This window comes from Oncorhynchus mykiss, chromosome 1 (assembly GCF_013265735.2).
Source record: "Oncorhynchus mykiss isolate Arlee chromosome 1, USDA_OmykA_1.1, whole genome shotgun sequence".
NCBI classification, from domain to species: Eukaryota; Metazoa; Chordata; class Actinopteri; order Salmoniformes; family Salmonidae; genus Oncorhynchus; species Oncorhynchus mykiss.
Window position 1 is genome coordinate 39,594,720 of NC_048565.1, and position 16,656 is coordinate 39,611,375.

At 43.7% G+C, this 16,656-nt stretch overlaps 1 protein-coding gene across 1 annotated transcript in view; it reads right to left on the minus strand.

Annotated features, from left to right (window-relative positions):
* Nucleotides 1-1,825: 1,825 nt before the first annotated feature.
* Nucleotides 1,826-16,656, minus strand: part of LOC110522551 (guanine nucleotide-binding protein G(i) subunit alpha-1) — a 22,124-nt gene continuing 7,293 nt past the window's right edge. The window contains exons 2-9 of the mRNA XM_021601007.2: nucleotides 7,724-7,766; nucleotides 7,408-7,549; nucleotides 6,766-6,923; nucleotides 6,521-6,649; nucleotides 5,241-5,370; nucleotides 4,717-4,870; nucleotides 2,463-2,654; nucleotides 1,826-2,212 (exon numbers count right to left, since the gene is read on the minus strand). Of these exons, the coding sequence (XP_021456682.1) occupies nucleotides 2,464-2,654; nucleotides 4,717-4,870; nucleotides 5,241-5,370; nucleotides 6,521-6,649; nucleotides 6,766-6,923; nucleotides 7,408-7,549; nucleotides 7,724-7,766 (947 nt within the window). The 3' untranslated portion in view covers nucleotides 1,826-2,212; nucleotide 2,463. The remainder of the gene's footprint in view (nucleotides 2,213-2,462; nucleotides 2,655-4,716; nucleotides 4,871-5,240; nucleotides 5,371-6,520; nucleotides 6,650-6,765; nucleotides 6,924-7,407; nucleotides 7,550-7,723; nucleotides 7,767-16,656) is intronic.

Here is a 16,656-nt window from a genome sequence, read left to right on the forward strand (position 1 = left end):
CCACCTCCCTTTGTTTAGCTTTGCACTTTATATCTATGATCCTGTCTGCTACAATGCTGTAGTTGTCATCCTCTTTTCAAAGTTTCTTTAAAATGATTTGGTGTAGGAATGTTACCGCCTGCAACATCACCTCAACGATGTGACGTCAAATTACATTTTAAGTTGCCTTTTTGGTCACTTTTCCAGAAACCAGACAGAGGATGACAAGTAAAAGTAAGAGAGTCCCTTTGTACTTACAGTACAAGTCAAAAGTTGATACTTACTAATTCAAGAGTTTATTTTTACTATTTTCTACACTGTAGAATAATAGTGAAGAAATAACACATGGAATCATGTCGTAACAAAAAAAGTTGAGATTCTTCAAAGCAGCCACCCTTTGCCTTGACAGCTTTGCACACTCTTGGCATTCTCTCATCCAGCTTCTTGAGGTAGTCACCTGGAATGCATTTTAATTAACAGGTGTGCCTTGTTCGAAGTAGATTTGTGGAATTTCTTTCCTTAACGTGTTGGAGCCAATCAGTTGTGTTGTGACCACGGTTGGTATACAGAAGATAGTCCGACCAAGTCCATATTATGGCAAGAATAGCTCAAGTAAGCAAAGAGAAACGACAGTTCAATATTTTACGGCATACATGGTCAGTCAATGCAGAAAATTAAGAACTTTGAATGTTTCTTCAAGCGCAGTCGCAAAAACCATCAAGCGCTGTGATGAAACTGGCTCTCATGAGGACCACAACAGGAAAGGAAGACTCAGTTACCAGCCTCAGAAATTGCAGCCCAAATAAATGCTTCAGAGTTCAAGTAACAGACATCAACTGTTCTACTACTACTAAAAATGACACCAATAAGAAGACTTGCTTGGTCCAAAAACATGAGCAATGGACATTAGACCGATGGAGTTCAATTTTGAGATTTTTGCTTTCCAACCACCGTGTTGGTCTTTGTGAGATGCAGAGTTGGTGAACAGATCTCTGCATGCGTGGTTCCTACCATGAAGCATTGAGGTGGTGGTGTGATAGGACTTTGCTGGTGAAACTGTCGTGATTTATCATTCAGGGGACACTTAACCATCATGGCTATCACAGCAATACACAATTCCATCTGGTTTGCACTTAGTGGTATTATCATTTGTTTTTCAACAGGACAATGACCCAACACACCTACAGGCTGTGTAAGGGATTTTTAACCAAGGCGAGTGATGTATTAGATGATCTGGCCTCCAATCACCTGACCTCAACCCAAATGAGATGGTTTGGGATGAGTTGGACCGCAGAGGGAATGAAAGCAGCCAACAAGTGCCCAGGATGTAGGAACTCCTTCATGACTGTTGGAAAAGCATGCCAGGTGAACCAAGTTGAAAGAATGCCAAGAGTGTGCACAGCTGTCAAGGCAAAGGGTAGCTATTTCAAAGAAACAAACATTTTAAATAGATTGATTCACATTTAGTTGCTACATGATTCCATATCTGTTATTTCATTGTTTTGATGTCTTCACTATTATGCTACAATGTAGTAAAAATAAAATAAAACCCCTTGAATGAGTAGGTGTCAAAACTTCTCACTGATTCTGTATGTCCACACACATTCATGCACACTAAGTCACACAGCTGCACGCACTCACACAAGCAAACAGTGATGCAGCAAAGGCACTCACACACAGTCATGCGCACAGACACACAGCGCTCACAGTGTCAGTGTGAATTGGTCTATCAAGAGCAAGTTCGTCTTAAAAATTGGTCTATTTCATTATTTCCATGGACTCCAATTCTCAGAAGCCATCAGTCACAGAAACAAAATATTGAGATGTTTTTTTTTTGTTGAGGGGGGGGGGGGGGGTTATTCAATTATAACATCTACCATCTAGCCCAAAAAACAAAACACTGGAACTAAGGCATGCAAAGGCGCAAGTACCTAAACAGAAAAATGTGTCCATTCCTTTCCTAGAAGAAACAAATGCAAAGTCCCCCCTCCATCCTTCAAATAACTTGACCGGTTAAAACAAAACATCTTAAAAACAGTGAAAATCTCCAGCCATAGTGACAGTTGTACAAATATTTTACACAAACATTTTTCCACATGGCATTTTAAAAACGGAGTTTGAAGTTAAGAGGTTAAAAGTGAAGTTCTCTACAAAGTGTCCATGATCCAACCCCCTCCAGCCACAGACATCCCAAAGAAAATGGTCACTGAACACACGCTGGCCACCACACTGCCTGTATAGAAAGAGGGTAAAACAATGTTTAGAAAACATCGCTGCTATACTAGGTACCATGCCATAATGCCTATGCAATCGTTTCAGACCTACACAATGGCATCAGGCTAGGGGGGCTGATTTGGAATTGAGTATCTGTCCAGGCCAGACTCTAGACAGTCTTAATACAACCCCTTTATTATTACAACATGTAATTGCCTTTCAAGATCATTGAGTCTCTAACATGTTATAAGATATAATGTTCAGACTACCCTAGAAGAGGCCACAGTCCTTCAGGTTGTTCTTGATGATGACATCGGTGACTGCGTCGAAGACAAACTGCACATTCTTGGTGTCGGTGGCGCAAGTGAAGTGGGTGTAGATCTCCTTGGTGTCCTTCCTCTTGTTCAGGTCCTCAAACTGACACTGGATGTAGGCTGCTGCCTCCTCGTACGTGTTGGAGCCTTGGAAAGTTGGAGCAAGGACAAAGGGAGACAGAGAGATACCCATAAATGAGTTGTCTTTTACAGTCACCATTGTGAGTTCCTGAGATGTTAAAGGCCCTATGCAGCCATTATATCAATTTCAAATTCTGGGTAACAATGAAGTACCTTACTGTAATAGATTTCCATAAAAATAAAATGGGCAAAAATAGCTTGTTAGCTAAATATTTCTCAAGCAAGAATTTTGCCCAGACTGTCTGGGAGTGGCCTGAGTGGAGAGAACTGGAAACTAGCCGCTATTGGTCTATTAAACAATTAAGCACATGGTGATGTCACCATGGAAAGCTGTAACCTCTGCCCATGCAAACCTTCTGATTAGAAGGTCCTGTGTAGATTGTACACTGCTCAAAAAAATAAAGGGAACACTAAAATAACATATCCTAGATCTGAATGAATGAAATATTCTTATTAAATACATTTTCTTTACATAGTTGAATGTGCTGACAACAAAAATCATGCAAAAATTATCAATGGAAATCAAATTTATCAACCCATGGAGGTCTGGATTTGGAGTCACACTCAAAATTAAAGTGGAAAACCACACTTCAGGTTGATCCAACTTTGATGTGATGTCCTTAAAACGAGTCAAAATGAGACTCGGTAGTGTGTGTGTGTGGCCTCCACGTGCCTGTATGGCCTCCCTACAATGCCCGAGCATGCTCCTGGACAGTCTGTGGTGCAACGTGGAGTTGGTGGATGGAGCGAGACATGATGTCCCAGATGTGCTCAATTGGATTCAGGTCTGGGAAACGGGCGATCCATAGCATTAATGCCTTCCTCTTGCAGGAACTGCTGACACACTCCAGCCACATGAGGTCTAGCATTGTCTTGCATTAGGAGGAACCCAGGGCCAACCGCACCAGCACATGGTCTCACAAGGGGGATCTCATCTCGGTACCTAATGGCAGTCAGGCTACCTCTGGCGAGCACATGGAGGGCTGTGCGGCCCCCCAAAGAAATGCCACCCCACACCATGACTGACCCACCGCCAAACCGGTCATGCTGGAGGATGTTGCAGGCAGCAGAACGTTCTCCATGGCGTCTCCAGACTGTCACGTCTGTCACATGTGCTCAGCGTGAACCTGCTTTCATCTGTTAAGAGCACAGGGCGCCAGTGGCGAATTTGCCAATCTTGGTGTTATCTGGCAAATGCCAAACGTCCTGCACGGTGTTGGGCTGTAATGGAGGCTCTGGCAGTGCTCTTCCTTGCAAAGGTGGAGGTAGCGGTCCTGCTGCTGGGTTGTTGCCCTCCTCCACGTCTCCTGATGTACTGGCCTGTCTCCTGGTAGCGCCTCCATGGTCTGGACACTACGCTGACAGACACGGCAAACCTTCTTGCCACAGCTCGCATTGATGTGGCATCCTGGATGAACTGCACTGCCTGTGCCACTTGTGTGGGTTGTAGACTCCGTCTCATGCTACCACTAGAGTGAAAGCACCGCCAGCATTCAAAAGGTACCAAAACATCAGCCACGAAGCATAGGAACTGAGAAGTGGTCTGTGGTCACCACCTGCAGAACCACTCCTTTATTGGGGGGTGTCTTGCTAATTGCCTATAATTTCCACCTGTTGTCTATTCCATTTGCACAACAGCATGTGAAATGTATTGTCAATCAGTATTGCTTCCTAAGTGGACAGTTTGATTTCACAGAAGTGTGATTGACTTGGAGTTACATTGTGTTGTTTAAGCGTTCCCTTTATTGTTTTGAGCAGTGTATTTTCAACCAGCAACTATCAGGAAATAACACTGAACAAATGTTTTTACACTTTTGAAATGTTAGTTTCATCAGCTGTTTTACAGTATGATATAAAAACACTGGAAAACAGAATTGACTGCAAGTGTGGTGAGATCTGATAATCTTCACAACATGACTCCAATTAAGATGACCTGGAACTCGCTGTGCGTTCAACCTGAGCAAGGCTTAGCACCGTTCACTAAAATCAGGGATTGAAGATGATTTGTAGAGTAGCTGATAATGATATATATATAAATAAATAAATAAATAAATAAATAAACTCTTACCTGCGTACTCCGGGTAACAGATCGTGAGCGGACTCTTTTGGATCTTCTCCTCAAACAGATCCTTCTTGTTGAGGAAGAGGATGATGGAGGTGTCTGTGAACCACTTGTTGTTGCAGATGGAGTCAAATAGCTTCATGCTCTCATGCATCCGGTTCTGAGGGACAGAAAGACAACCACACAATGCTTTAATTACCCACAAACATGTGTATCACACCATGCAAGTTTGTTCTTTGAAATAAAAATGTTTTTTTTAAAAGGCATATAAAACAGATATTTCACAACTGTTGCTATGGTTCTGATGATGTAGTTCAGTCTTCCTGACGCAATAGGGTCAGAAAATGTGAAACTCGATTTGTGGATAAGTGAACACTTTTTTCATATGAGAAAGAATGAAAGATGACTGAGGGATTGCAGTAAATGAGATGAGAAAGATGACCGAAGCGTGAGTGAGAGTGTATAAGGATTACAGAGGGAGAGTGTGGGAGAGCAATATCAATTACTGATGTGCAAGGGATGAGTCTCACCATCTCCTCATCCTCGGCCAGCACAAGGTCGTAGTCACTGAGCGCCACACAGAAGATGATGGCGGTGACTCCCTCAAAGCAGTGTATCCACTTCTTCCTCTCGGACCTCTGACCCCCCACGTCAAACATTCTGGGGAGAAAATACACATACGGACTTGTTAGTATACACGAGCAAACACGCACACAAAACTTTCAAAAAGTATTTTCAAACATCTCCACATTAAACGTTTTGCATTCTCTCACAAACCATCACACTCCTCATGAACACTACAGCTGGCAAACTTTAGCCCTGAACTGAACCCTCTAGACTAGAGGGTGTCATCAGCTGGCTTAAGGCGTCTGCATGCTTTCCAGCCAAAACAGTTCGGAAGAGTTTGTGCAAATATAACATTTGACGTTTGTTAGTTTTGGAAGTCGGTAAGGTTTTTAGGGGGTTGTTCGAGCACAGATTTTTGTTTTTTTGAAGCCAGTTGAAGTCAGGAGCCGAAGTCTATGCCCCTTTATCTGATTGGTCAACTGTAGGGATTCTTCAGTAAGGTCTTATTTGTCATTCAACGAGACGACTCGTTTTCATGGACATTTCCTCCATTGAGAAATACACCAAACATCTTAGATGTAAAATTGCACGACTAAGATCTCCTTGGCAAAAAGTTTAAAATTAATGACAGATTTCAGAGTTCTTAGATTCATTCTGACTTTGAGGAAGTGTATACTGGCTACAGTGTCTCAAAATGGACAAAGTACTATTGTTGTTTTGTTCTAGTTTTTCCAAGCGAAGGTCTTTTAAGGGAGTATGCGAGCACATTCGTTCGGTTCGCTTTGCCGCCGGCCGAATTGAAGCATGCCGACACCTTTTGGCCTGTTGAGAAACCCCCTTATGGCGTATCTCCATACAGGATTTACCTCAGTGTTTTACCCACAAGGCTCAGACTTTTCTGTTTCCATCTACGTGGGCCGGCACACGTGCCTCACTGGACCATGGCAATGACATACCTGTTCTCACATGGGGCCAAAGCCAGGCTACTGGTCTTTCACATAATGGCTAACTGAACTTTAACACCTTCTCACAAAGTAGAGGTTTAGATTATGCAGAGGTTTTGATGCTGCTCTTCACAAGTCTTTACTGTCACAATTTCTCTTGTATAACACAAGGGTGTATACACTTGTGTAACATTGGTGTTTGTCAAAAAGGAGCACTAGTGGGTACAGCTGTTAAATGAGGTAGTTTCAGACACTATTAAGATGCACCCTTAGAGTGGGTACACTGGGGACTGTCTCACTTGAAGTGGAGGTCTTTGAAGGTGAAATGAGTCTCCACGATGCCGGTGGTCTTCACCCTGGTCCTCAGCACGTCTTGCTGGGTGGGCACGTACGCTCCATGGGCTATCCTGTCCAGGTCATTCAGATAACTGGGAGAGAATGATGGATAGGGAGGTCAGTGTCAGCAGTTTGTTGAATGTCGCAGTTGTATGGAGGAGGTTAATGTACTTTCTGAAGCAGGACTATGTGTGTGTGTGTTACTCACTAGGCAGCGGAGTCATTGAGCTGGTACTCTCGTGAGCGGCCGAAGCAGGCCTGGACCCCACCGTCCTTCCAGAGGCGCTGGATGACTCCGGCCAGCTCACCGGTCATGAAGCCCTCCTCTGCCGATCCCGCCAGCACAAACAGCTGACGAGCATCATCCTGGTAAGGGACATGAAACAACTAACGGTTAGGAGGCAGAAGCAGTAAGGTAGGGTTTATTCAGACATTCTCCCTATTGTTTTAAACCTAAGATTCCACACAGACCTTCTGGTAACCTGGGTGGGTGAAGTTGAGCTATATTGTTTACTTCCACCCATTAACTTCTTCCATCTATGAAATAGCACAAATTTGTATATTTTTGAGGTCAGGGCTAGAGGTTGAGCTGGGAATTACTTTTCTTCACCTCTCCATTAAAACTACCATCAACCCTCCCCATGCCTCTTATAGCCAAACCCTATCCCCTGCCATTTGACCCCATAGACTAACCATCACCACTCCTGAACTCCCCAGCACAGATCTAGGATCAGCTTGCCCCCACAAAACCTAATCTTAACTATAAGGAATAAAAAAAATCTATTTTTTTAAAAAGCACAAACTGCTCTTGAATCATTATGTAGATCTCCCAGTGTCCTACTCCACTCACCGCTCTGGCTGCTTCAGCGAAGTCTATCTTGAGGCGCCCCATGGCTCTGATGATGGCGATGATGGACTGGATGGTGTTGCTGTACACCACTGCCTTGTACTGCTTACACTCCTCCTCTGAATAGCCCGCCTCATGGATGATCCTGGGAGGGGAGGGAGAGAGCGAGGGAAAGTAGCAAGACGTGGCAGAGTAGGACAACAGGAGAAAGAAAGCATGAATAAACAACTAGGCCTATTGCTTGTTATTAAAAATGTGTTTTGGAACGACATTGATACACCTAAAGTGAACATTTCTATTTAGATAATGAGAAACTTACTTCATCTGTTTGACAATGGTACTCTTCCCTGACTCCCCAGCACCTGAGAGACCAGGACAGAGGGAAAGAGAAGGAAGGAGGCCAATTAATGAGTGATAGACTTAACATTCTCCATTCATTCATGGCTGTTTTGACTTGAGCTATTGGGCTAGATCCTAACTTGAGATCCACACATGTAAGCCTAACTCACACTTTGCACAAGGCCCTATGAGACTAACCTGTCCAGGGACTGAGTAGCTCATAGGTATTCTTTGGGAAACAAAGTGTCTGATCTGCCCTAAAGGGAGTTCATCAGGCTCTAGTTTAATAGGATTAATTAACTGCACCTTCCTACCAACGAGCTTATAGCTCTGGCATGCTGAAGACTTAGCATCCCACATTATACTCTGACTTTAACTGGTTGTGTACACCATCCACAGCGTCACATCCACTCTGGCAACGACTGATATGAGTAGCAATGTCACGATAATAAAAAAAAAGTGTTTTACAACGATACCAGGCCAAGTATCATGATACTGAGTATTATCGCAATACCTCAGTGAGGAGAGAAAATAAATAAAGCGCACTTCCACTCAATACTACACATTGAACTAAACGTCACACTGTTCAGTGTATAACAGAATACGGCATAGAAAGGCGGATTTGCTAATATTTGCAAAGGCCTACCTGTGATTTGGCTGGAGGAATGAGAGGAAGGAATATACATCAGTGGAGGCTGCTTAAGGGAGGACGGGTCATAATAAATGGCTGGAATGGCAAACACATCGAAACCATGTTTGACACTATTCCACTCCGGCCATTACCGCGAGCGCGTACTCCCCAATTGAGGTGCCACAAACCTCCTGTAATATACGCTTATAAAATGATCTGCATGTCATTGTGTCAGTAAGGAGAAAACACTGTTTCATGCAGTCACTCTTCAGATAACAGACACACACACCATCTCCCACTCTCATACACACCTGTCGCTCACAAACACACATTGCTCCCTTTTTAAATATTACGCACCAGAAAGAAATTGATATATAGTTTAGGCCTATATGAACAACCTTTTGAAGCACTACTCATGGGTAGCAGAACATTTATTTTCCTGTGCCAAATCAAAATTTGCTTAAACTTATTGTCAAGTTAACAGGTTGTTAGCTAGCTAGTTAACATAGCTGAATGTTTGTTATCAAAACAATCTGTGACCCGGGATTAATTTAAAACGACCCGCAACATGGTTTGTGAATTTCTATAAAATGAGCAGAAAGCAAGCAAGCACCATTTAGGCTAGAGACAAGCAGTTGTCTTTGCTGTAAAGTTACAAGCATGCATGTGGCGAAGCTCTGCTCCATTTTCCCTCTTAACACTCAGAGGCTGCTTGACAGTGAATTTGCAAAGTCTACTCAGACTGATCTGTGCTGAGGGATGCATTTTCATCCTGGGGCTTGAAAGAGTAGCGCAAAGTACGTATGACTACCGACAGAACACCGTCAAAGCATTGGAGCTGAACAAATGGACAAGACTAGGGTATTTCAGACAGGCTACACATTGCTAGCGGTAAAGTCTCAACGTCCAAAACACAAAGCGAGGTAGAAAAATCACTTAAAATACACAACTATTGTATTCCTTATCTCTGCTTAAAAGTTATAGCCGACTACCCTGTCGGATCCTTCTTATACATTAAGCCGAATATATACAGCTATGCAAATCTATAATTTGGAAGAGTGTGCAATATACAAACATGACATTGCTTTTATTTATAATTGATACATTAGCCTATGGTTTCAATACATCCTCTTTCAATAATAGCCTACTCAATAAAATGTTTTCTAAAGCAACATACAGCTGTAGTGATTGTGAGAGCGCTATGTAAATCTTTAGATGAATTACATTTGTAATCAAGTCCAGTGTCCATGCTGTAAATTGTTGTAATTACCAGCAGCATGCCACTGCTGGCTTGCTTCTGAAGCTAAGCAGGGTTGGTCCTGGTCAGTTCTAGGATGGGAGACCAGATGCTGCTGGAAGTAGTTTGGAGGGCCAGTGGAGGCACTCTTTCCTCTGGTCTAAAAAAATATCCCAATGCCCCAGGGCAGTGATTGGGGACACTGGGGTGCAGTCTTTCGGATGGGACGTTAAACGGGTGTCCTGACTCTCTGAGGTCATTAAAGCTCCAATGGCACTTATCGTAAGAGTTGGGGTGTTAACCCCAGTGTCCTGGCTAAATTCCAATCTGGCCCTCAAACCATCACAGTCACCTAATAATCCCCAGTTTACAATTGGCTCATTCATCCCCCTCTCCCCTGTAACTATTCCCCAGGTCGTTGCTGCAAATGAGAACGTGTTCTCAGTCAACTTACCTGGTAAAATAACGGATAAATAAATAATTACATCAGATGCAATGTTATTTCTATTGAATGATTGTGATTCATACGTAATTATTTCTCACCATTTTATTTTTCAGAGAGGAGCGTCCAAAACTAACCTCGGGTTTCCCAGGACACAGAAGTGAGCAAGTGTTCAGCACATTTTCCAAGTTGGAAGAGGCAGAAGGCCCTGACAAGTGCACAGGATAAACTGAGCCTGCCCCTCCACAAGCACATCACAGAATCCCAACTGCAGATGGAAAGAGTCCTGGAGCAGGAAAAGGCCATCACACAAGTCCACGGCAGCACTTAAGCCTCTCCAGCTTTTCACAGATGCCCTGTCAGGAGAGACATACGTGTGTCTTACCTGAAGCCGGTTCTCAATTTTGCTTAAGACGAGGTTCTGAAATCAAATGAAGGCGAAGCCAAACTGACCCGAGAGATTAAGATGAGGGTCCTCAATTACTTGAATGACATATACACCGACCGACCCTGAAACAGATGAGCTGCTCATCATGGCTACCTTTCTGGATCCAAGGTTCATGACCACCGAGAAGCTGGTGGAGGTGAACTGCCTCTGAGACAGAAGCCTTCATGGTAGGGAACACAGCTGTGGGAGACTTCGCTCTTGAAGAGGACAAGACAGAAAGAAGCTGCCACTGCTCCACAATCAGCAAATAAGTCGATTGTAGAGTCTTGGAAGCTTCTTACATTAGGCATCCCTGCCACAAGTTCACCCTCAGAGGGCATTTAGCACTGGGGGCAGTGTGGTCACAAACCAACTTTGAAGCCAGAAACTGTCAATAGGCTGGTGTTCCTGGCACAGAACTTGTAGTGAATTGTTACATGGTGAACTGAGAAACATAGACTAGAGGTCGACCGATTATGATTTTTCAACGCCGATACCGATTATTGGAGGACCAATAAAGCCAATACCGATTAAATCGGCCGAATTGTTTTATTTTAATTTTATTTTTGTATTTGTAATAATGACAATTACAACAATACTGAATGAACACTTATTTTAACTGAATATAATACATCAATAAAATCTATTTAGCCTCAAGTAAATAATGAAACATGTTCAATTTGGTTTAAATAATGCAAAAACAAAGTGTTGGAGAAGAAAGTAAAAGTGCAATATGTGCTATGTAAGAAAGCTAACGTTAACGTTCCTTGCTCAGAACATGAGAACATATGAAAGCTGGTGGTTCCTTTTAACAGGAGTCTTCAATATTCCCAGTTAAGAAGTTTTAGGTTGTAGTTATTATAGGAATTATAGGACTATTTCCCTCTATACCATTTGTATTTAATTAACCGTTGACTATTGGATGTTCTTATAGTCACTTTAGTATTGCCAGTGTAACAGTATAGCTTCCATCCCTCTCCTCGCTCCTCCCTGGGCTCGAACCAGCAACACAACGACAACAGCCACCACATCGAAACAGCGTTACCCATGCAGAACAAGGGAAACAACCACCCCAAGGCTCAGAGAGAGTAGCGTGTGCTAACTAGCCAGCCATTTCACTTCGGTTACACCAGCCTCATCTCGGGAGTTGATAGGCTTGAAGTCATAAACAGCGCAATGCTTGACGTACAATGAAGAGCTGCTGGCAAAACACACGAGTGCTGTTTGAATGAATGTTTACTCGCCTGCTTCTGCCTACCACCGCTCAGTCAGATACTTGTATGCTCAGTCAGATTATATGCAACGCAGGACACGCTAGATAATATCTAGTAATATCATCAACCATGTGTAGTTAACTAGTGATTATGATTGATTGTTTTTTATAAGATAAGTTTAATGCTAGCTAGCAACTTACCTTGGCTTACTGCATTTGCGTAACAGGCAGTCTCCTTGTGGAGTGCAATGAGAGAGAGAGGCAGGTCGTTATTGCATTGAACTAGTTAAACTATAAGGCTGCAAGATTGGATCCCCCGAGCTGGTGAAAATCTGTCGTTCTGCCACTCAATTAAAAAAATATATATTGTTATTGTGCAGACAGTGGAAAATAGTGATTTGAATTTTACTTCATATCGTCCACCCCTAAGCCAAATGCAGGCAAAAATGTCAACAAAAAAATGGTTGGGTTTGACATTATGGGGTACTGTGTAGATGAGACTAATAGATTTTGAATTCAGGCTGTAACAACAAAAGCGTGGAATAAGCCAGTGTATGAATACTTTCTGAAGGCACGCAGGCCTATGGCCTACTGTTCAGAGGTGTTAAAGGGGAACTGAAATCTAGACCATTTCTTGCAGTAAAGTGATACACCAAAATGTAAGCGTAATCGTTATTCAGGAACACGAGTGAAGAAACGTGATTTCTTTCAGCATCTTGAGTGAATGTGCAGTTATGATAAACTTGCTTATAAAGATTGATACTATTTCAAACCACATAAAATATGCATCCAAGCTAAACTGAAATCTTAGCAGAAATATGTTGGGTTGTTTTCACAACCTTCTATTAACTTACAAACCGGTCAAACTGATGTAAATTTGGAAATTTTGCATCGAAAATAGTAGTTTAAAGTTCTTGCATTCTCTCCATGGTCCCTAAACACCTTTGTGCCGCAAAAGTGCATAACGCAGTGGTGCCAGAAGAACATATCAAGACCATTTCAAGGACAGCTTTTTTCCATCTACGTAACATTGCAAAAATCAGAAACTTTCTGTCCAAAAATGATGCAGAAAAATTAATCCATGCTTTTGTCACTTCTAGGTTAGACTACTGCAATGCTCTACTTTCCAGCTACCCGGATAAAACACTAAATAAACTTCAGTTAGTGCTAAATACGGCTGCTAGAATCCTGACTAGAACCAAAAAATGTGATCATATTACTCCAGTGCTAGCCTCTCTACACTGGCTTCCTGTCAAGGCAAGGGTTGATTTCAAGGTTTTACTGCTAACCTACAAAGCATTACATGGGCTACCTATCTCTCCGATTTGGTCCTGCCGTACATACCTACGTACGCTACGGTCACAAGACGCAGGCCTCCTAATTGTCCCTAGAATTTCTAAGCAAACAGCTGGAGGCAGGGCTTTCTCCTATAGAGCTCCATTTTTATGGAACGGTCTACCTACCCATGTCAGAGACGCAAACTCGGTCTCAACCTTTAAGTCTCTACTGAAGACTCATCTCTTCAGTGGGTCATATGATTGAGTGTAGTCTGGCCCAGGAGTGGGAAGGTGAACGGAAAGGCTCTGGAGCAACGAACCGCCCTTGCTGTCTCTGCCTGGCCGGTTCCCCTCTTTCCACTGGGATTCTCTGCCTCTAACCCTATTACAGGGGATGAGTCACTGGCTTACTGGGGCTCTCTCATGCCGTCCCTGGAGGGGGTGCGTCACCTGAGTGGGTTGATTCACTGATGTGGTCATCCTGTCTGGGTTGGCGTCCCCCCTTGGGTTGTGCCGTGGCGGAGATCTTTGTGGGCTATACTCAGCCTTGTCTCAGGATGGTAAGTTGGTGGTTGAAGATATCCCTCTAGTGGTGTGGGGGCTGTGCTTTGGCAAAGTGGGTGGGGTTATATCCTTCCTCGGATGGGGCCACAGTATCTCCTGACCCCTCCTGTCTCAGCCTCCAGTATTTATGCTGCAGTAGTTTATGTGTCGGGGGGCTAGGGTCAGTTTGTTATATCTGGAGTACTTCTCCTGTCCTATTCGGTGTCCTGTGTGAATCTAAGTGTGCGTTCTCTAATTCTCTCCTTCTCTCTTTCTTTCTCTCAGAGGACCTGAGCCCTAGGACCATGCCCCAGGACTACCTGACATGATGACTCCTTGCTGTCCCCAGTCCACCTGGCCGTGCTGCTGCTCCAGTTTCAACTGTTCCGCCTTATTATTCGACCATGCTGGTCATTTATGAACATTTTAACATCTTGGCCATGTTCTGTTATAATCTCCACCCGGCACAGCCAGAAGAGGACTGGCCACCCCACATAACCTAGAGAGGAACCAGGCTTCGGCCTTTCTAGGGAGTTTTTCCTAGCCACCGTGCTTCTACATCTGCATTGCTTGCTGTTTGGGGTTTTAGGCTGGGTTTCTGTACAGCACTGAGATATCAGCTGATGTACGAAGGGCTATATAAATAAATTTGATTTGCCATACTAAAATGTTTAAACAAAGAAGAGTGATGAAAAAAAATCACAACATATAGCTTAAAAATGGATAAAAAAAATGAATAATTTACATTACAGGCGCAGCAATGTGTTCCCTCATCTCAACTAATTTGCGTGAATGTTCCAAAATGCTATTATGGGAGAACACCATTCTAAAACACGCACCTGATGCGAGCGTTTTTAAATTTATGCGACAGGGATGGATATACAGCCTAATTGTAGAAACTTAAGAGGGAATATCTAAAAATGTAACAAGGATTGTGCCTTTCTGCCTTTGGATAGTAGAATAAATGCTGGTTTTAATGGCATATCAGGAAATCTTTGCTTGTTATCTATGGTCAGATTTTGGCTGTAGGCTATTAAAATCAAATCGTATGCATCAACATGCAAGGAATACAACTGGTATAGACCTAACAGTGAAATGCTTACTTACAAGCCCTTAACCAACAATGCCATTAAAAAAATACAGAAAATAAGCGATAAGAATAACAAATAATTAAAGAGCAGCAGTAAAATAACAATGTGGCTAAATACAAGGGGCACCGGTGTCGAAGTAATATGTACATGTGGGTAGAGTTAGTGACTATGCTTAGACAACAGAGTAGCAGCAACGTGGGGGGCAATGCAAATAGCCTGGGTAGCCATTTGATTAGAACCTCAGGTCTTATGGCTGGGGGGGGGGGGGGGGGGTGGTTAGAAGCTGTTTAGAAGCCTCTTGGACCTAGACTTGGCACTCGTGCACCGCTTGCCATGCAGTAGCAGAGAAACAGTCTATGACTAGGGTGGCTGGAGTCATTGAACATTATTAGGGCCTTCCTCTGACACCGCCTGGTAGAGGTCCTGGATGGCAGGCAGCTTGACCCCAGTGATGTACTGGGCCGTACACACTGCCCTCTGTAGTGCCTTGCGGTCAGATGCCGAGAAGTTGCCATACTAGGCAGTGATGCAACCAGTCAGGATGCTCTCGATGGTGCAGCTGTAGAACTTTGAGGATCTGAGGACCCATGCCAAATACTTCCAGTCTCCTGAGGGAGAACAGGTTTAGTCGTGCCCTCTTCACAACTGTCTTGGTGTGCTTGAACCATGTTAGTTTGTTGGTGATGTGGACACCAAGGAACATGAAGCTCTCAACCTACTCCACTACAGCCCCGTCGATGTTATTGGGGGCGTGCTCGGTCCTCCTTTTCCTGTAGTCCACAATCTGCTTTGTCTTGATCACGTTGAGGGAGAGGTTTTTGTCCTTGCGCCACACAGTCAGGTCTCTGACCTCCTCCCTATAGGCGGTCTCATCGTTGTTTGTAAATCAGGCCTACCACTGTTGTGTCATCAGCAAACTTGATGTTGGAGTCGTGCTGTCATGAGTGAGCAGAGTACAGGAGGGGACTGAGCATGCACCCTTAGTGTGCTCAGTTCCCTCCTGTACTCCCTGTACACTTATGACTGCACGGCCAGGCACGACTCCAAAACCATCATTAAGTTTTCCGATGACACAACAGTGGTGCTTAGGATCAGCATGGAGGATGCGTTGTTGCCTATCCTTACCACCTGGGGACGGCCCGTCAGGAAGTCCAAGATCCAGTTGCTGAGGGAGGCGTTTAGTCCCAGGGTCCTTAGCTTAGTGATGAGCTTTGAGGGCACTGGTGTTAAATGCTGAGCTGTAGTCAATGAATATCATTCTCACATAGGTGTTCCTTTTGTCCAGGTGGGAAATGGCAGTGTGGAGTGCAATAGAGATTGCATCATCTGTGGATCTGTTTGGGCGGTATGCAAATTTGAGTGGGTCTAGGGATTCTGGGATAATGGTGTTGATGTGCGCAGTGACCAGCCTTTCAAAAGCAATTCATAGCTACAGACGTGAGTGCTACAGGTCAGTAGTCATTTAGGCAGGTTACCATCGTGTTCTTGGGCACAGGGACTATGGTGGTCTGCTTGAAACATGTTGGTATTGCAGACTCCGACAGGGAGAGGTTGAAAGTGTCAGCGTAGACACTTGCCAGTTCTTCAGCGCATGCTCGGAGTTAACGTCCTGGTAATCCATTAGGCCCTGCGGCCTAGTGAATGTTGGCCTGTTTAAACATCTTACATCAGCTGTGGAGAGCGTGATCACAGTCTTCCGGAACAGCTGATGCGCTCATGCATGTGTCAGTGCTACTTGCCTCGAAGCGAGCATAGAAGTTATTTAGCTCGTCTGGTAGGCTCATGTCACTGGGCAGTTCTCGGCTGTGCTTCCCTTTGTAGTCTATAATAGTTAGGATGTTGAGTATATCCTTCCCGTCCGACTTATTAAAATAAAATAAAAAGATGTCCAATTCGGGGTGAGTAATCGCTGTTTTGATGTCCAGAAGCTCTTTTCGGTCAGAAAAGACAGTAGCAGCAACATCATCTCCACAAAGTTAAACAATGCGGGGGAAAGAACTAACAAAATAGCATGTTTGTTAAGAGCCAATAAAAACAGCAGCCATCCTCTCC